The 21,032-nt window shown below is 40.2% G+C and overlaps 1 protein-coding gene across 1 annotated transcript in view; it reads right to left on the bottom strand.

Annotated features, from left to right (window-relative positions):
* Positions 1 to 1,974: 1,974 nt before the first annotated feature.
* LOC117371191 (zinc finger protein 385A-like) overlaps positions 1,975 to 21,032 on the bottom strand; it is a 54,246-nt gene continuing 35,188 nt past the window's right edge. The window contains exons 3-8 of the mRNA XM_055221990.1: positions 20,344 to 20,454; positions 7,405 to 7,552; positions 4,532 to 4,807; positions 3,735 to 3,916; positions 3,125 to 3,211; positions 1,975 to 2,317 (exon numbers count right to left, since the gene is read on the bottom strand). Of these exons, the coding sequence (XP_055077965.1) occupies positions 2,102 to 2,317; positions 3,125 to 3,211; positions 3,735 to 3,916; positions 4,532 to 4,807; positions 7,405 to 7,552; positions 20,344 to 20,454 (1,020 nt within the window). The 3' untranslated portion in view covers positions 1,975 to 2,101. The remainder of the gene's footprint in view (positions 2,318 to 3,124; positions 3,212 to 3,734; positions 3,917 to 4,531; positions 4,808 to 7,404; positions 7,553 to 20,343; positions 20,455 to 21,032) is intronic.

Raw genomic sequence — 21,032 nt, 5'->3', positions numbered from 1 at the left:
CAATTTGCAGATTAATATAGTTTTATCTCATATAGACAAATAATACAATTGATCTGTATATTGTGCAGCCCCAGCTCACAGTGATAAAACTAGTAATTTCAACCAATGAAACAAACCAGTTTTTTGAGCAATTAAAGTGCAGATAGAAACAATTGAGTATCTTTAGGGTCAAGAATACAACAATTCATTATTAGCTTCCACCATGTTGTTTTTCAGACTTCTACACACACAATTGAGCCATATAACGTTCACTACATTTCTATCTTTCTGCATTTATCACCAGAATATCACAAATGGCTTCATGTGTGGTTATTTCCAAAACATCCACTTTTTAAGACGTAATTTCTGACAAGTTTTAGTTCCTTGTTTGACTTCCCGCTTTGATGCAACATGGGTAAATATAGTCCACATTTACCAGCAACTTACTAACTACACACAGTTATAGAAACAATTGCGTAATGACATTTTGGATACCCATTTTCTAACAGTATAAGTCCATTATCATAATACAGATACTATCCAGCTACTTTGAATAATCCAGCAGGCATGTGTTTTCATAAGAGTATTGTTGCTTTGGATATGTTCTTAGAGTCCTTATAGATGAAACAGGTAGGAGAGGTAGGGTTCAAGTCCAGTTCTATGTGGTTTTCTTTGATATTTTGACTATTGAAGTTTTAATCTGTCCTTTAATATTTAAGGGAAATATTGAGTTGTCTTTCATCTCGTTTTTTCCCTGTTAGCAGCAGAAGTCCACAGTTTGTACCACAGAGATCTACAGTATTTTAAGGCTGTGTTTAAATCCACTCCCTTGTCACATTATATTTTGTTTGTGAGTTAACGTTGTGATGGTAACATCTGAAACTCACTTATCGATACTTCGGAAAAGATTGAATACCCGATACTAATTTCAGTACCACAATCATCACAATTTCTTTTATAAGATAACATAATGCAGTTTTCAATATGGTATTTTAATAGTTCTATTATAGCAATACTATTATAAAACGATTCAGGAAAGGAACAAACGTGGTCTTATTTATGCATGGACCTGTAATTTAAAAAAAACAAACACTTTTTAAAGAAACGGTAGTAGTTCAAAAGTTGCTCAGTTTTGAGGGTCTTTGATTCTCCATATACATTCTAGTTTTTATTTTACTGTGTTTGTTTTTACCTTATGAAAGACAATTTTCGAATGACTAAATAACATCCATGGGTTTCAGAAAGACCAAAGTTCTCAAAATGGCACCTATAACTAGAAATTAAAATCCATGAATAGATAGTTTAAGTCCACAACCCATACTTCTGTCAGTTTTGCTATATAATGCAATGAGAATGTTTTGCCCTCTGCTAAATTTAGTCATTTACATATATACTAATACTAACTGTGGTATTGAAAAGTATAAATTGTCATGCAAAAAAAAAAAAAAAAAAAAAAAAAAAAATATCTCATAATAAAAATGCATTTTGGTCAGCTTCTGGACATACAGTGTTAATATTTTAGTTTATCTGCACATATATTTACTTTTTAGATCAGTTCAAGCTGAGGTGGAGTAAATATAACGATGCCCTTTAAATGCCACCAAGTAAAAATCTTCATAGTATGGTTTATAATACAAAACTTATTGGTATTGTATCAAAACAAAAAGCACTATTATTTCAGTGTCATGAAATATAGGGACTGTTGCTATGGCAATAAGCAATTCATGAAAAAGATCTTAATAGAAATAGATCAGCAAATAGAGCTTTTCAATGCTAAGAAGTCCTCAAAATGGAGCCTATAACAGGAAGTTGAAACTTAGATAGCTAACATCCTAAACCCATCCCTGACATTTTATTTCTGTCAATTATGTTATATTGTTTATTTCAAGTGCTTCACTGGATAAATATTGTTTTATCATAGTCCTGGTCTAGTCCTGGTCTAGTCCTGGTCTAGTCCCGGTCTAGTCCTGGTCTAGTCCCATTCTAGTCTTGGTATAGCTCTGGGTTAAAGTTTAACTCTTTGTAGTGACTGAGGGAGTGGTTTTAGTTCACTGCCTTATCAAAGTCTATTGTCTCTTGTCTCTCTTCACAGTGCGGTTCTCCTCACTCCTCCTCCTCTTCCTCAGTACGGGGTGAAGAGGATGGGTCCGTGTGCAGTGCGGATAGGTCCCGGGGCAGGCCTCAGCAGGCTCAGTGGTGCTCCCTGCAGGAGGTGGTGGTGCCCTGCAGGACCTGGAGGACGTAGAGCCAGCTGGTTTGAAGATGCTGCTGCCGCCATCGCTGCTGCTACTGCCAGAGGACTGGGCAAGAGGCCAGGCCCAAGAGGCTTTGGAAGTTCCTTTGAGCAAATAAACATAAAGGTAAGTTAAAGTGAACAACACTCTAAATCCACTTCTGTCTGCTACTAAACCTGTGTAGTCTGTAGTCTGTGTGGTCTTGGCAACGTTAGTACAAACTAGGTAAATTTGCAGTTTTCTAGTCAAAAGCGTCTAAGTTTTTGCTGCTTTCAGTGGCCTCTGCACTTTTTAGTAGTTGGTGACATCACAAAAGACTGCTCTGATTAAAACCAGCTGTTTCTGATTACAAACAGGGGTGGACTGTTCTTGATACCATCCGAACTGGTCCCTCCTCCCCTCCTCATTCTCTTCGTTAGCTCTCCATGTACTGCCAAGTTTAGCAGCTCTATTTAAACGTGGTTGTGGGTGGAGCTTAGGCATTTAGTCCCACTTTAAAGGGGACGCACTATGCGCAATGAACTTTTAAGACCTTGTTATAATAGTTTCCCCTTGTCATTAGCTTATTCTGAGTTGCTCTCTTACCCCCACCCACGGTCCTGTACTTAACTTCAAAATACACACTTCATTGTTGAAATACTATGAAAAGTTACTTTGCCATAATAAATACCACTATAAAGAGGTCAGGGTCAGTAATGGAGAATCACTTCTGCAGTTCCGAACATAGATTCAACAGATCTGTGTAAGTTTTTAATGAGTATTTTTACATTGAATGAAATTTAAGATATGAATCCATATATAGTGTGTAGTTTATTGCTAATTATCAGGAAAAAGCAGAATATGTCTTCTTTAATACAAGGAGTAAATGGGGAAAAATAGCTGATTTGATGTTTACTGAATTATTTACAAACCATGAAATCTGCGCGTTTCTTGTGTCGGTTCAGGAGTGGGTTGGGTTTTCCTGCGACTCCATCCCTGTGTCGCCGGCTGGATATATGCTGAGCAGAAAATAAAATTGTTATTGAAACTGACACCACAGACATATAAATAAAGTGGTACATATAAATAAATAGGCTGCCACTGTTAGATTTGGGATACTTTAAAGGTCTTATATTATGCAAAATGGACTCTTGTGAGCTTTTAGACATGTTATAATGTTGTTACCTCATCAAAACACACCTGGAGTTGTGTTTTGTTTCATTCACACATGTCTGAGTAACCCTTTATTATTAGCCTGTCTACATGTCCAAAGCTCAAAATGCTCTGTTCTACCTTGTGGATCCTGGTGTTTTTATATCACTATTTGGTCCATAAATGAAGACATGAACATTAACAACAGACAAATCATGTGACTTCTGGAACTCAGCTCCAAATTCGCCCCTACAACTGCTAATCTTGAGTGTTATTTGGCTGGAGCTGAACACTATGTATGACATTACACTCACTTAGTCCACTTCTTTATACAGTCTATGGTAAGAAGACTTATTATTATTACACTCTCTGCCCCGTTGCTATGCCGACCTGTTTGAGTTGCATCTCTGAGTTGACCCTAACGTTGCAGATCTCACAGTGGAAGGTTCGTTCCTGAGAGTTTGGGTCTGATCCCGGGTCCTGGTCTGGGCCGGTCCTGGGGCAGAGGCGAGGGTACGCTTTGATTGGCCCCAACCCACTACGTGCCTCCAGGATGGTTTTGTGTTTGGTACCTAAGAACAGCACAGATATAAGGGTAAGAGTTGCTATTGGAAACAAAGAATTAAGTTGTGACATTGTTCTTAGATAGGAATTAGCAATGCGTTTTGGGTTTCTTTCTACTAAATAAATTATATTGTGAGACTGATTTATTAATTATCATATATCATTATCATATAGAAATGGAAAATTTATGTAAAATGTGGTTAATGATGCCGACAGAGTAACTTTAGTTTTAAGTTTCCTGAGGTATTACATCCCCTCTAAAACCAATAGGGGGCAGTATTACACTTACAATCCTTTTTTTTAAGCGTTAACTTCTGTTGTTTTATTAGTGGGTTTCTATGCAAGTTTAAAATTTTACTCTTTTATTTTATTTACTCAAATAAATCAATCAACATTTGGTCATATAATTTCGAAAAACTTATGCGTATCCTATTGAAATGGCCCTAGTACAAAGATTTCACACTTGTTCCCACTTATGCTATTTTTGTTTAGTTTTTTATTAGCTTGCCATAATATTTATACATTTCAGTGCATACAAGTTTTCAGTCTTAATTGTACTTTTACACTGACAAACTATATGTCAAATGAAGTGGACATTGTGAGAGAAAGTTAGTCAGAGTCACCTTTATTATGTGCCTCCAGTTGTGACAGTGAGTTGACAGCCACTTTACAGAGGGCGCAGTAGAGCAGTTTCTTGGCCTTCTCCTCCTCAGACTCTGCAGAGGACGGGCTGGGGGCTGGAGAGGGGGTCTCTGCTGCAGTGAGGGGGTCTGCGGGGGGATCCACAGGGGGGAGAGCGAGGGCCGGAGAGGGAGATCCAGGTAAGGGACACTCCGAACCTGCCGGGCTGAAGGGGGGAGTGCAGGGGGACTCTGAGCTGGGGGAGCATTGACTGTCATCTGAGGAGAGAGAGGAGAGGTTTCGCTCAGAAACACTGGCGGTCTGAAACAGATGGTCCATAAAAAACATAAAATCGTATAAATATGTTTTTTGCCTGCGTATCTCTGTGTTATTGCTTTGCCTGGAATGTTCCACAATGTGACATTAAAGAACCTATATTATGCTATTTTCTGATCTATGTTATAATGTTGTTCAAATATCAAAAACAGACCTGGAGTTGTGTTTTGTTTCATTCTCACATGTTTAACACACCAACCCTGCATATTTAAGCTGAGTTCTTCTCTCAATTGGAAAACACTCTGTTCCACCTTGTGATGTCATGTGGTGATACAGGAAGTGCTCAACTGTGTTGGTGTGTGTGTGTTTTTGTTTTTTAACTCCGTACACCTTCACTAGAATCATTTGTATGATTTAAGCCCTGGAATTGTCAATCTCTACTGAACTAAAGTTATGAGTAGCTGTTAACTTGAAAACTACCACTTCATGACATCACAAGGTGGACCAGAGCATTTTGAGCTTTGGAGATGTAGACAGACTAATAATAAAGTGTTACTCAAACATGTGTGAATGAAACAAAACAAAACTCCAGGTATGTTTTTGAAGAGGTAACAACATTCTAACATGGCTTAAAACTCACAAGAAATCATTTTGTGTAATATAGGACCTTTATCAAATTTGAGTTGGGTTTTTTAATGGAAAAAATAATACTTTGATGATTTGATGATTTGAACATGTATTGTTATTGTGAGTTGGAACACCTCTCCACAGAATTTGCCTATAACTTGGCCTCATGGTTTTTACTTTCCTGTCTCCATGTAGGATGGATAAGTTTAATGGCATACTGTAACAATACCTTTAACAATATTTACTTCTTTATTTTACCTCACACTGGTTACTGGTGGCAAGAGCCAGATTTCCCTATTGATTATATTGTGTTTTGCCATGAAACGTCCCATATATTGAACGTTATCATTTCTGCTGCCCCCCATCTGTGTTAAACATTAGTGGCCTATAGAATGTTGTGATGCCATCTGAAACCCACCAGTACAGACACGCTTTTGACATTTTTCTGTTTTAGAGTTTGATTGAACACACAGCTGAGATCTGCTGAGACTCACACACTGAGAATATAGCCCTGAAGTTCAGAGGTCACCAACTGTGTCTACTGTAAAGTTCACAGGCAGGTCGTCCACAAAAGGTTACCTCCATTTTAGAATAGCTGAGTTGTACATATTCTTTAAATATCGTTGCTTATGTTTTGATCGTGCTTATGTTTTGTATGTGGTTGTAAATTAGCATTAGCATTAGTCACAGCAAACTTTCACGTAGATAATCCAGCATCATTCACTGTTTTGGGGTTTTTGGCTTTGACCTGGTTCAAGGTTTGGAACAATGTTTTTTTTAATGTTTGACTGCACATGTTTTTTTTTTTTTTGAGAGAGGGTTTTCACACATAAATTATACAGCCTATATTTTTACATTATTTGTAAATTATATTGGAAAAGTAAAAAAATAAAACAGCTAAAACTATTGATTTTGTTGGAAAAATGGGTATGCTCATTATTACTAAATGGTAGCCTATTTAATAAATAAAACAAAAACACTACTCAATCCACTCGGTCCTCTGTGAACTGAAATCACATAGTTCCAAAAAGATCACCGGCCTTTGCTGAGTCGGCCTTTTCTTTTCACACCATCAGAAAGTGAATCATCTCCAGTCTGAAATTGTCTGTAGATCTGAATAATTTTACTAGAAATTTGAAAAAGTACATTGTAGATAATCAAATGTGTCGACATCAGTCTAGTTCATTTGTACTGCTCTGTTTTCACTGTAAAAACCTGCACATAATGATTTTTTTTATATGTGTATGGACTGTAGGCAACATCATGTATTGGACATGGGTGGATGAGTTTTAAGATACGAAAGAGGGTTTGTATTTTGTACTTATTGTTTTTATAAGCTGTGGTGTGGCTGGGTTTTTTTCTTTTTTCTAGCAAGGGACAAAGGATGAAAATTAGCACTGGCTATAATCCTGCATATTTACAGGTGTGGGACTCGTTCCCCATGCCTCTGCTCTTAATATGCATTGTCCCTTCATTAAATAATAAACAAACAAACAAACAAACAAACATTTTATTGTATTTTGCTGCTAATGTTAATGATGAAAATAGCAGCGGCTAAATCTGGTACAAATCATCTTTTCTTTTGTAAGATTAATGAATCTATACAGGGTCCCTGACAAATAAAGAATTAAAAAAACAAAACAAATTGAAGTAGTCTGAGAGTTGTAAGAAGAGACATGAGGCTGCAGTTCTAACACAGGAGAAGTTTGTTTACCATCAGAGCAGGACCCAGCTCCTGGAGACATGAACCCTCATCACACTGTGACAGTGATGTCCATTCAAGTCTGACTATGTTTCTGCTGTAGGGAGTATTACACCTCTGATGACTTAGGCCAAGATAACAAGGACAGTGTTAAACTCAGCTAAAATTGTATTAGAATTCAACTGGTTATTGCTCTGTGTTATTCTGTCCTCTCACACTTGTCTCATAGTCAAACCTCCCTTTATTAAAAGACATCCATGTAGCGCTCACCTTGTTTGTTTTCCTCGGGGCTCGGGGGGCAGGGCGAAGCATCCGGGTTCTGCCGGTCACCATCCTGGATTCTCCCGTTCTTGGTCGTCTCGATCCCCTTCACTCTGCGAGCGTGACGGTTCCCCTTGTAATGAGCCTCGGCCTGACTCTAGGAGAAAACAAGACAAGACAGAAAAGTTTAAAAATTCTGTTAAATTTAAAGCGGAAGAAATAAGAAATAATCTCAGATTTTTTAATCAAAATATTTACAAATACAGCTGACTTAATTAGCATTTTAGAAAGATCACCTTTTTGTAATATGTTGTTTTATTCAGAAGAAGGTCACACTGAATCATATAAACAACATTTTAAACTTTATACATTTGACCAATAACTCCCTAGTTTATCCATCACATATCTGAAATCCTATTTGTTATATGTCTAATGTGCAAGAAGTACATTTATTTAGTCTAGTGATCTGATTCCTATGACAAGATGCTAAAGGAACCTTATTATAATGTTGTTTCCTCGTCACAAACAGACCTGGAGTTGTGTTTTGTTTCATTTACACATTTTTAACACACAAACCCTGCAGATTTAGGCTGAGTTCATAAGTCATGTGATGATACAGGAAGTGCTCCACTGCGTTTTTTAACTCCACACACCTTCACTGGAATCATTTTGATACTTTCAGCCCAGCAATTTCCAATCTCTACTGAACTACAGGTAAAAGGAGCTGTTAATGTGAAAGCTACCTCTTCATGACATCACAAGGTGGAACAGAGCATTTTGAGCTTTGGAAATGTAGACAGTCTACTAATGCAGGATTACTCAGACTAAATGAAACACAACTCCAGGTCTGTTTTTGATGAGGTAACAACATTATAACATGGCTTAAAGTTCACAAGAGTCAATTTTGCATAATATAGGGCCTTTAATATGGCTTTTCAGGACACTAATAGATGTTGTTTTCTCCTTCTCCACTTAATTATCTTTAAAATGGTTAAAGATAATTAAGTGCAATATCAAATAAGACATAATGCGATCTATATTCTAACTTTTCGGCACATCATCCATCCCTATAACCTACACCATTTTGCTGAGCTAAAACCTTTCATTCACTAGCTGAAGTCTCTGCTCTCATCAAAGTGAATGGGAAAGACCTTCACTCTTGCAATCAAGCTGCAGAGTCTTTGATTACATCACTCGTGGAGGGCCCTGTAATTAGCTCTGTATGCTAAATGTAGCCTTCAGTCAGAACAGAGGAGAGGCTGGAGGAGTCCGCTGTGTTTCTGATGAGACTGTCAGAGATTATCCCTGAGAATATTTAGCTGTTGTTGTCCTTTGAGTTGTTCTATAATCACTGCTGTGTTCTGGGTGGCTACAGAGAGAGAGTGAGAGGGATTATGGGAAATGCGGTCCTTAGCAAAATGGGACAGTTGATGCTAAAACAGGAGATAAGTAAATGAACAAGCAAAGAGTTTCAAGTGTTTCCTAGTTGTTGTTGTTGTTTTTTTTGTTTTTTTTTATAATGCAGGGTAATTAGTTATAAATAAATTACTAAATTACTAAATTAATAAATTAATAGTGATAGTGATAAGAGCATTATAAGAATGACAATATCACAAATGTTTAAAGGTAGTGTTTGCAATAATTTTGTTAAATCTCATGAACAATGCTACCTGTATACCCAAATACAATCAAATACTGTTTTGATTATAATGTTGATATATTCACAACTTTTTAAAAAATACCAGTGGTGGAACGTAACAAAGCACAAGTAGTAAAGTAGTGTACTTAACAAAAAAAAATAAAAAATAAAATAAAGATTTGATTGTTACTGCTGACCAAAATATGTATCATTTTAAATCAATATCACTGCATTTACACTTTAATAACACTTTATCAAAATCTGTGTGAAATACTTTTACTTTTTACTCTTTAAATACATTTTTAAACAGGTACTTTACTTGAGTAACTTGTTACATCTCTATCTGTACTTTTACTTTAGTAACAAAATTGAGTACTTCACCATCACAGAAAAATACCCTTTGTAACTTTTCTAGTAGAGGGTTTGTTTCCATGGAGATGTTATTACCTATAATGCTCCACAGTATAACATGCATTTATTTAATTCCATAGAAACAACCACTGATGCCATTTGGCCAAGTTACAAGTCAGATCTGTGGAGAGACGACCTCGCTCATGGTAAGAATGCACGTTTTTCAATATATCTATGTTTTGCACGTAGCATAGATATATTTAACGCTATACAATGGAATATTCCAGACAAAGACATAAGATCTCTGTGGTGACAAGCAGGTGGCAAACCCTAACCAGAGACGTTACAGAGTGCACATTAAAGAAAGAAAGTATCGTCCAATTAATAACATCCAATTCCCAAGCTGTTTTGCAACCCCCTACTTCGTTTGCATACATGTATTAGTACTAAACCAAAGGCAGCAGATTCCCATAGGGCTCATTGACAGAGAAGCCGACAGTAATGTGAGAGCTCTATGGCATTGAGCTGCATGGATTAGCTGGTGCTCAGGTTGTCAATAGGAGGCGCTCTGTGTCGGGTACATGTGTGGTGGGCATGCCTGGGTGAGCCACGGTATTAGCTGGAGTACAGTTGAAGGACCCATATAGCCTTTCTTTATTGGTGATGACAGACACACTAGTGCCACGGTAACACAACCCTGCCGCTACTCCTGCCCAGTGTACTGCAATTAGACCAGAGATCAGCCAGACAGCCATAAAACACATCTATGCACGCAAACTTGTCCTGTTTGTCCACACTTCCAGTCGGAGCTGCACAATTAAATGTCCTATATTATGTAAAATGGACTCTTGTGAGCTATAAGCCATGTTATAATGTTGTTAACGCACCAAAAACCAAAAACATACCCGGAGTTGTGTTTTGTTTCATTCACAGTTATCCTACATTATTAGTCTGTCTACATCTCTAAAACCCAAAATGCTTTGTTCCACCTTGTGATGTTATGAAGCGGTAGTTTTTAAGTTAACAGTGTTTTTTGACCTTTTCTTTGGTTGAGATTGGCAATTCCAGGGTTGAAATTATCCAAATGATTCTTGTGAAGGTGTGTGGAGTTTAAAAACACAGTGGAGCACTTCCTGTATAACCGCATGACATCACAAGGTGGAACAGAGTGTTTTCCGTTTGAGAGAAGAACTCTCAAGGCAAGGCAAGTTTATTTGTATAGCACAATTCATACACAGTAATTCAAAGTACTTTACAGAATGAGAAAGACATGGATAAGTCTCTCCAAGTCTGGTTTTGACAGTATACCTTTGATTTTTGCAATGTTTTTAGATGGTAAAAAGCTGCAGATGTTATAATATGGATGAACACAACATAAAACGTATTTTAGTTTTTGAATTGTTTTCTGCCAATGCTACAAAAAGCGTCTAACCCTCAGACATGTTTTGATGCCTCCATTTGACACTCTGAGCGCATTCGATGTCGACTACAGAAAATCAATGTGTCAATCCGATAGAAACGGCTCTACTCCCCGAGAGGCAGAGCGAGAGGCAGAGAGAGAGGCAGGGAGAGAGGCAGAGAGAGAGGTAGAGAGAGAGGCAGAGAGAGAGGCAGAGCGAGAGGCAGAGCGGGAGGCAGAGAGAGAGGCAGAGAGAGAGGCAGAGAGAGAGACAGAGCGAGACGCAGAGAGAGGCAGAGAGAGAGGCAGAGAGAGAGACAGAGCGAGACGCAGAGAGAGAGGCAGAGAGAGAGACAGAGAGAGAGGCAGAGCGAGAGGCAGAGCGAGAGGCAGAGAGAGGCAGAGAGAGAGGCAAAGCGGGAGGCAGAGAGAGAGGCAGAAAGAGAGGCAGAGCAAGAGGCAGAGAGAGGCAGAGAGAGAGGCAGAGCGAGAGGCAGAGAGAGAGGCAGAGAGAGAGGCAGAGAGAGAGGCAGAGAAAGGCAGAGAGAGAGGCAGAGCGAGAGGCAGAGAGAGAGGCAGAGAGAGAGGCAGAGCGAGAGGCAGAGAGAGAGGCAGAGAAAGGCAGAGAGAGAGGCAGAGCGAGAGGCAGAGAGAGGCAGAGAGAGAGGCAGAGAGAGAGACAGAGAGAGAGGCAGAGTGAGAGGCAGAGCGAGAGGCAGAGAGAGGCAGAGAGAGAGGCAAAGCGGGAGGCAGAGAGAGAGGCAGAAAGAGAGGCAGAGCAAGAGGCAGAGAGAGGCAGAGAGAGAGGCAGAGCGAGAGGCAGAGAGAGAGGCAGAGAGAGAGGCAGGGAGAGAGGCAGAGAAAGGCAGAGAGAGAGGCAGAGCGAGAGGCAGAGAGAGAGGCAGAGAGAGAGGCAGAGCGAGAGGCAGAGCGGGAGGCAGAGCGGGAGGCAGAGCGGGAGGCAGAGCGGGAGGCAGAGAGAGAGGCAGAGAGAGAGGCAGAGAGAGAGGCAGAGCGAGAGGCAGAGAGAGAGGCAGAGAGAGAGGCAGAGTGAGAGGGAGAGAGAGAGGCAGAGAGAGCGGCAGAGAGAGAGGCATAGCGGGAGGCAGAGAGAGAGGCAGAGAGAGAGGCAGAGAGAAAGGCAGAGCGGGAGGCATAGAGAGAGGTAGAGAGAGAGGCAGAGAGAGAGGCAGAGCAGGAGGCAGAGAGAGAGGTAGACCATAAGAAAAACCAAATCACACATTATGCAAAATCTGCCCTCCATATGTTCTGTGTCTGATGTCTACTCTCACATAAAGAGCCATGGAAAAGAGGAGGAGAGAGAGAAATGGGGTGTGGAGGGGCAGAGAAAGAAACGCAGTAAGAGAGAGTTGGAGAGAGAAAGAAAGAGAGTCAAGGGTTCCTTTTTGTAGTCCTTTTTGGTGTTGTTCTAGTTCTTGTTTAGTCCTGGTCTAGTCTCGTTTTAGTTCCAGGTTTAGTCCTAGAGAGGAGGACACAGAATACATGCAAAATCAACTAAATGCTACTCTTTTTTTCTTTCAAGCCTCCCCCCCTTCATCTCCCTCTCATCCCTCCCTCTCCTCTCCATCTCTCCTTTTCCCCCCTCTCTCCCTTCTCTCCTCCACTCACTCTCTCTTTTGTCTCTTTTTCGCTTTCTCTCCATCTCTCCTCTTTCTCTCCTCTCGCTGTCTCTCCCTCTCTCCCCCTCATTTTTCTCACTTTCTCCCCATCTCTCTCCTCTCTCCCCCTCCCTCTAGCCCCCCTCTCTTCCTTCTCCTCTGCCCCTCAAGCTCCTTTCTCTCCTTTTTCTCCCTTTCTCCCATCTCTTCTCCCCCCTCTCTCCTCTTCTCTCTCCTCCCTACTCTATCTCTCTGTCTTTCTCTCTCCTCCTTCTCTCTCACCATCTCTCCCTCCTCTTTTTACTTAATATCCCTTCCTCTCTCTTCTCTCTCCCCTCTCCATCTAGTCCCTCTCTTTCTCTCTCTCTTCTCCCTCTCATCCTTCCCTATAGTCCCTCTTCCCCCCCCCCCCCCCCCCCCCCTCTCTCTCTCTGAGCCGGATGTGCTTTGATGTTTTATCTATAAAGCGACAAAGGCACAGAGAAGAGAGAGAGCGCAGGCAAATCTGGTGTTCGGGGAGCGCCGACAGGAAACGAGGAAAGAGAAGGAGGAGAGGAAACAGATGATGATATTTTGTATACCTAGACATATGGAGAGAGAAAGAGAGAGAGAGATAAAGGAGAGGGAAAGAAAAGGGAGGGAGCGAAAGAAAGGAGTGGAGGAGAAAGAGTATAAGATTAAGAATAAGTCTTAGGGGGAAATGAAGGTGGTAAAGAGATGGACAAAGGGAGCAGAGGATTAAAGAAACAGGGAGGGAGGAGATAGAGGAGAGAGCTGGAGAGAGAGAAAAAAATAGAGGAAAGGGATATAGGGAAAAAAGGGAATGAAGGGAGAGAGAGAGAGAAAAACAAGAGAAGTCAGGGGGGAATAGAGGTAGAGGAGATGGACAAATGTAGGCAAGGAAGGAGAAGAGATGGAGAGAGGGTTAAATAGAGAAGAGCTACGGAAGTAAAGAAAGAAAGAATGTATTGGAAGAAAGAGAGACAAGAGTGAGGGAGAAATGGAGAAGAGATGATAATCAGAGGAGAGAAAGAGAGAGAGGAGAGGGACGAAAGAAGGGGAAAGGGCTGGGAAGACGAAGAAGGAATGTAGAGAGGATGAATTAAAAGGGAGGGAAAGAAAGGATTGGAAGTTAGAAAGAAATTTAGAAAAGGAGGAGGGAGAGGGGATGGGACAAAGATGGAGAGGAGCGGTAGAGGAGGTCAAGCGGTATGGAGAGAGGAAGAAAGAATAGTGATGGAGAAAGAGAAAAGAGAAGAGGTACAGGAGAGAGAGTGTAAGGAAGAGAGGGAAAAAAGGGGGCAGGAGAGGTAAGGAAGATTAAGAGAGAGGAGAAAGAGGGGACAGATATATATGGGAACAATATAAAAAGAAAGACATAGGAGAAAGGGAAGATTTGGATGACTTGGGTGAAAGGGGAACAGAAAAAAACAAGGGGTGAGAGAGAAAAAGAGAGCGAAAAGGGAGGGAGAGAGTTGTAGAAAGGAGGTAGAAGAGGAGATGGAGGTAGGAAAGTGCAAGAGAATATGTAGTGGAAGTGAGCGAGAGAGAGAGATGGAGAGAGGAAGGGAAAAATCAGGGAAGAGAGAGAAGGAGAGGAAGAGAAGAGAAGAGAGGAGAGATAGGGGCCCAGCAGAAAGGGAATGACAAAAAGAAAGACAGGGAAGAGAAAGGGAAGAATTGAGTGAGAGGTTAAACAGAAGGAGACAAGGGATGAGAGAAAAAAGAGAGAGAAAGGCAGCGAGAGAAGGAGTGGAGAGCGAAAGAGACGGGGGAGAGAGTTGTAGGAGTGTGAGGAGAAGGAGATAGGAAAGTGCAGTGGAGTATGTAGTGTGAGAGAGGTTGAGAGAAAGAGAGAGAGAAAGGGAAAAACGTAGAGAGTGAAGAATGAGAGAGTGAGAGGAGAGACACAGAGATGAATGACAAAAAGAAAGACACAGACATGAAAGGGAAGAATTGGGGAGAGAAGAGACGGGTGGAGAGAGAAAGAGAAGAAAAGGAAAAATGGTTAAAAAATCGTCAATGATCACATTTTTATATAGCGCTGTTCTGACTGCTCCACCGGTGACGTTTATGTCGAGAGTGGGAATTGAACCGCCAACCTTCGAATCAGTGAACAAACGCTCTACCAACTGAGTTAAAGAAAGAGAGGGAGAGAGAGAGGGATGTCCATAGAGTGACTGCGGAGCATGACGTCAGGGCTGCAGCAGCAGTGGATAATCTGTCCCCTCTTCATAATGAACTGCATCGTTACAGATATAATGAATGATAGTTTACTGAGAGAGAGAGAGAAAGAGAGGAAGGGGGAGACAGAGGAAAGAGAGAAAGAGGAGGGAGAGACAGAGAGATAAAGAACATTGTGCAAGAGACATACAGCAGAGGGCAAGAGACTGAGAAGAGAGAAGGATGGAGAGAAAGGGAGAGGGGGTTATGTGCGAGAGGGGGAGACTGAAAGAGAGAGAAAGAAGAAAGGTGATAGATTGGGGGGGAGAAAGAGAAGGGAGAAATAAAGAGGACAGAGGGAGAAGAGAGAAAGATGGAGGATGAGAGAGTGGGGGGAGAGAGGGAGAGAAAAAGACGAGAGGGGGTGCAAGAGAGGGAGAGAGGAGAGAGGGATGGAGGGAGAGAGGTGGCAGTGCAAGAGAGACAGAAATAAAGGGAGAGGGGGTTATGCGTGAGAGGGGGAGAGTGAAAGAGAGGAAGAATGGGGGGATGAGAGAGGGGAGTCACCAGATGTGCATTTATAGTGGCAGCTTTTATATTAGAAAATTGATGCACTGTTGAACTGTTTCTTGATACAGATTAGAGTTTAAATTAATGAGTAAATTAACATACCAGCTGTAATTAACTTTTTAAAATTCAAAATACTACATACATTTTCGGATAAATCCAAATTTTCTATACCAAACCTCTGAGCCAGTTCACTTCACCTGTATTCACTTTTTTCATCCACTTTTTGTAACTTTTTTAAAAATTTCTTCTCTTTCAAATTTAAAGCTAAACAGAAACAACATGTTCCAAATACAACAGTGTACAATGTGACTTGGAACAGGACAAAATCCCAGAGTGTAGCTTTAGTACTTGGTGCCATTATAAGTGCTTTTAAATGGTTGTGTCTCGATGCTGCAGCAGAAGTGGAGGTCCTCCATTATTTAAGACTGTCCGTGTCTCTCGGGTTGCTCTGGACACGAACAGCCCCAGCCCCATACTAAGGCTTTATTTATACTTTATATGCAGGCAGCAGACCTAAAATACTCTTATGGTCAGGCAGCATGAACTTGACAAAATGTAGATAAGAGTCATAATTGTCCCATGAACGGCAGTCTCACCGCTGTCATAGCAACGCTGCATCACCTGCTCTGATTGGCCAGAGCTCAGAAAATGCCAGAATACAAATGCAATTTCTTTTCAAAATCATTCAAGCCTAGACATATAGTGTTGTGAATTATCCAGTGGTGGAAGTACAGGTAGTAAAGTACTGTACAATCTATACTTTACTTTAGTACATTTTAAAGTGGATACTTTTTACTTCTACTTCACTACATTGGACAGAGGGTATTTGTACTTCTTACTTCAATACATTTTTGAACAGGACTGTGAAATAATAGTTTTTTATGATTGTTTGTGACTTGCTGAAAAGGCTGAGGGGGTTTATATTTAACATGTTCATAATTTTAGCAAACAAACCAGGAAAAAAACAAAAAAAACAACCCATAAATTTAATTGTTTCTGTTGAACAAAATTCAGCAAAATCTTTATCAAAATCACTACATTTTATTACATCTGAAAATTTGCACAAAATATTTACTCATTAGGTAGTTTTTGAGGTACTTTTATTTAAGCAGATCTTTTCGTGTGATACTTTTACTTTTACTTATTGCTCTGGTATCTGTACTTTTACTTAAGTAACAAAATCGAGCACTTCTTGCACCCCTGGATTTAGCCCAGGCTTTAGACACTGTGAGCCCTGCGTCATGTTACATGATAGTTCATCTCCGTTCTTTCTGTCCCTTTTCAAATAAACAATAAATGAGTTCTTTGTCTTTTTTATTTCAGACTTAAAAAGTGAGTCTAGTTTTAATCGCCAAAATATCATGCAAATTTAATGGTCTAAATCTATTATTCATTTTAAAAATTAAAATCATATGAATCACATTGCACTGCTTAATAGACCTCCCACTTGTACTGACAACTGGATATATTTGTTTGTATGGCCATGGAAACGAGCCAAGTCACATGTCATATCTGTGGAGAGGCGAGTCACGGTAAAAAACATGTTTTTAATGGTAAGGTAATTGAATAATACAAAATGTTGAATGCCATACCGTGGGACATTCCAGACAAAACAACAATATTTCCATAGAGCAGTGTTTGTCAAACTGTGATTTGTTTTATTTAGACACCGATCTATTAATGTTGTTCTCTTTCGGGTTAGTCCTTATTTAAACCTGGTTTAGTCTCATTATAGACCATGTGTAGCTATCATTTAGACCTGATGTAGTCCGGGTTTATATCTGGCTGTACTCAGAAACCCAGCTATTATTCTAGGTGGTACTTGGTTTGAAATCTGGTGACAATATGAGATCAAATATGCCCTAAAGCAATAACAAGAACAGATGGTAATAGGTTTTTTTTCCTCCAAAGTAGTAAAACACATTACCAATACCATCTGAATGTGTTGGCTGCTGCTCGCTCCACCTGTGCAGAGCCTAAGAGACATTTAAGAGCCCCCTACAAATGTCAAATCGATTCACACTTTAAGTCCTGTCCCTAGACTCCCGTCAAGACTTTGGTCCAGTCCATATAAGTGGACATAGCTAGCATAGCGTAATTTCCTTACTATTGAAAAACTGCTGATCTCTAAAACTGCTGCTGTGAGGCTTGTCATTCTGTCCTTAAAATGTTTGTACTAAATTGCTCCATATAACTCCCTAAATCAAGATATGAACATTAACAACTGACCGATGTTTCCCTTGCTAGAGTTAGAAACGGGTTTGATTGACAGCTATCGCACCTCTTTGCTGCTCCTGCCAAACCAGAGATGCAGAGAGGAGCAGGAAAGTACCTTCAACAGCCTTGCTCCCGATTGACTCTGGCCCAGACTCTGGCCCATACTATGGCCCAGACTCTGGCCCAGACTCTGGCCCAGACTCTGGCCCAGACTCTGGCCCATATTATGGCCCAGACTCTGGCCCAGACTCTGGTCCAAACTCTGGCCCAGAGTGAAATCCAGGAGCTGCTATTAAATGTCGCTTCTTGTATTACAATTTATTTGTTGTTGCTCTCCACTTCACACGAGTGCAGTTTTAATGAGGCCACTGGAATCACTGCTCCAATATTTCAACACAGCCCGCTAATTTAACCCCCCTCTTTTCTCTCTCTCTCTCTCTCCTCTCTCTGTATCTGCATCCCTTCTCTCTCCTCTTGCTATTCATTCTATCTCACCTCCCACTCTGTCACTCACCTCCATCTCTCTCCCCCTTCTCCTCCCCTAACTCCTGACCCTCTCTCCTCCCCTCCCTCTTTCTCACTCCTCACCACTCTCTCTTCCTCTCTCCTCCTCCCTCGCTCTACTTTCCTCTCAACCCCTCTCCTCTTTCTCTCTCTCCTCTCCTCTCCTCCCTCTCCCCCTCTGATCCCATTTCTTCCTCTCCCCTGCCCCCCTTCTCTTCTATCCACCCCCCGCCCTCACCTTTTCCCCCTCTCTCCCCTTCTGTCCCCTCTGTCTCATCTCATTCCTATTTACCCCTCTTTCCCCCATCTGTCCTCTACCACTATCTCCCTCGATCTTTTCTCCTCCTCTCGTTTCAACGCCACCCCTCTCTGCTTCTCCTTTCCTTCTTCATGTCCTGTCCTTAACGCGTCCTGGGTTAGCCCTGGCTGTCAAAACCGTATTCCTGAAATGTCTGTGGTCAGCAGTTAGGGTGTTAAGGACAAGATCAAGTTTGTTCCTCTGGTTTCAAATTAGTTCTTTCAACAGACACGACCTCCAATCAACCAAATGTGCTTCAATAAAACTGTGCGATCCTCCTCACCAGGTTAATACACATGAAATAAGCGGCTAAACACACTCCACGCTACAGTGTTTGCACGTTAGCTCACAGAACCACAGCCGCGAGGACGGTCACACTGGCGGCTCTATAGGACGTCTTTAGGCTCCTTCACGATTGACAATGGCCCCAGCAATAAAGCAAGAAAGTAAAGTTTATTTTACATAGCACCTTTCACACCTTTCAGGGAAGTCACAAAGTTCTTCACAATAAGAAGTTAAAACACGTAAAAAATAGGCCTAAGAACCAGGAATCCGTTGTGCTGCAGTAATGACACAAACACACATCAGTTGCATGCTGTCTGTGCGTTTTGAATGGGAAACACAACCTCGACTCGCATCAGGTGTCAAAAATAAGTTGAAAAACTATTTTCTGAAATCTTGTGAGACGTTAAGCCATTTACAAATGATATTACCTCATCAAAAACATACATGGAGGTTTTTGTTTGTTTTTTTCAGACATTTTTGAGTAATTCTTTATTATTACTCTGTCTACATCTCCAAAGCTCAGAATCCCCTGTTCCACCTTGTGATGTCATGAAGTGGTAGTTTTAAATTTACCAGCTGCTTTTGACCTTTAGTTCAGTGGAGATCGGCAGTTCCAAGGCTGAAATTATCCAAATGATTTTAAAGTTGTATGGAGTTTAAAAACACTTCCTGGAGCACTTCCTGTACTACCACATGACATCACAAGGTGGAACAGAGTGTTTTCAGTTTGAGAGAAGAACTCAGCCTAAATATGCAGGTTTGTGTGTTTAACATGTGTGAATGAAACAAAACACAACTCCAGGTCTGTTTGTGATGAACAGCATTTGAACACAGATCAGATAACAGTGTAATATAAGCCCTTTAACATTTTTATTTATTTGTTTATTTATTTATTGCTAAATGGCACTGACTACAAGTCTTATAAATTATAGTGTTTTAGTTTTGTTCTATTTATTTTATTTATTTATTTATTTGAAGGACAGTGTGCAGATACATTAAAAAGATGGCTGCACCAGATTTAGCAAAATGCTAATTTCTATCTGTAAGGTAGTTCTAGGTAGTTCTGAGATTTTGATTGATTGATTAATTGATATTTTGTAGTGACATCATGCTGGAGTGTTCTGGACGTATGTGTATGCCGAAATGCTCTACAGTTTCCATGGTGACACAATGCACACATTAGCAAGCGCAGGCAAAAAAAAATTAAGATAGTCCAAAAACGTTTTATTCTAAAAACACAAAATGGATTTAAATAACATTTTCAAAAGCCTGTGATGAATACAAGTGTTCATGGTCCTGTTCAGGTGTTTGATTTTCAACAAAAAGGTGAGACTGCTAATGCTAGCTAGCTCCTGACTGTAATATTATTTGAGCGGGATTAGTTTAACAGTATAAATCAGCTCACCTGTTGTAGTTTCAGTGTAATGAGTTCTTTTTGGTCAGATTGTTTTAAAAATAAAACCTTAACTCTAAAGTCTAACAAAGCCTCAGACAGAGCATGCCTACAGTTAGCATCACACCCCCAAGGAATGTTGATGACATCAGCTGCAAAGTATCAAAAAAAGTGGGATTTTTTTCATTATTTTTTTTCTCTAATTATTATAACACTAAAAAATTTTGATAAAGCATTCAGAAGGTATTCAGGAACAAGAATACAGGAATTATAGGAATAAATTATAGGAATTAATACCACAACTCATATTTATTTGTTAATATATATATTTTTTTTAAATAATAAAACTGATTAATACAAAGAAAAGGATGATTACTATATATTCCCTTTTTGCCATATCGCCCAGTGCCTTTGTAAACAAACTGAGCACATATGTTACATTATGGTAAATTTCTTGTTTCTGTCACAGTTACACCTGATGCCCTCCCTCGTGTGTCTCTGTGTGTGTACCTCTGAGTTGAAGCGGATTTGGCAGACATTACAGGAGATGATTGGTCGTTTGGTTTTGAGCAGCGGTGGTCCAAATGTGTGCGTCATCACAGCCTTCTGAACCGGGTCCATCTGAGAAGAAACAGGAAATAAAGAGTGTTTTTATCATCATCGTAGTGTCAAAATTGGTATTGAGTTTATTCCTTAATATCGAAATTGAGTTTGAAATTTTAGTATTGTGACAACACTAGGAGCGTGTTTATATTTGTGTTTTACTGTTCCATGCACCCACAGGCAAGACACTTCACTCACCTTGCCTATGTGAAAAGTTGGATGTAAGTTTGGAATAAAATTTGCTTTACAGCCTCTTTAAGATGTGAGTCTTGCTGTAGATTTTAAAATACTGATATAACCATGGATATATATCAATTAACCTTACCCTTAAAGCAGACCTATTATGCAAAATCGACTTCTTAGAGCTTTTATCCATGTTATTGTCATTTTTTCCTTCTCATTTACCCTCCTGCAGTTGTATTTGGAGTGCATGTTTGAGCAATCTTTAATCACTTATTTTCAAGACGCCATATTGCTGATCAACCCCTGTTTTTCACTGTCACCGTCACCTGCTGCTCTGTACTGACTTTGTTCACCAATTTAATTTTCTTAACCGGTGATACGAGTAGGAGTTAGCAGTGTACAAATGAAAAAAA

This window comes from Periophthalmus magnuspinnatus, chromosome 5, assembly GCF_009829125.3.
Source record: "Periophthalmus magnuspinnatus isolate fPerMag1 chromosome 5, fPerMag1.2.pri, whole genome shotgun sequence".
Taxonomy (NCBI): domain Eukaryota; kingdom Metazoa; phylum Chordata; class Actinopteri; order Gobiiformes; family Gobiidae; genus Periophthalmus; species Periophthalmus magnuspinnatus.
This window is presented reverse-complemented; position numbering and strand designations above follow the sequence as displayed.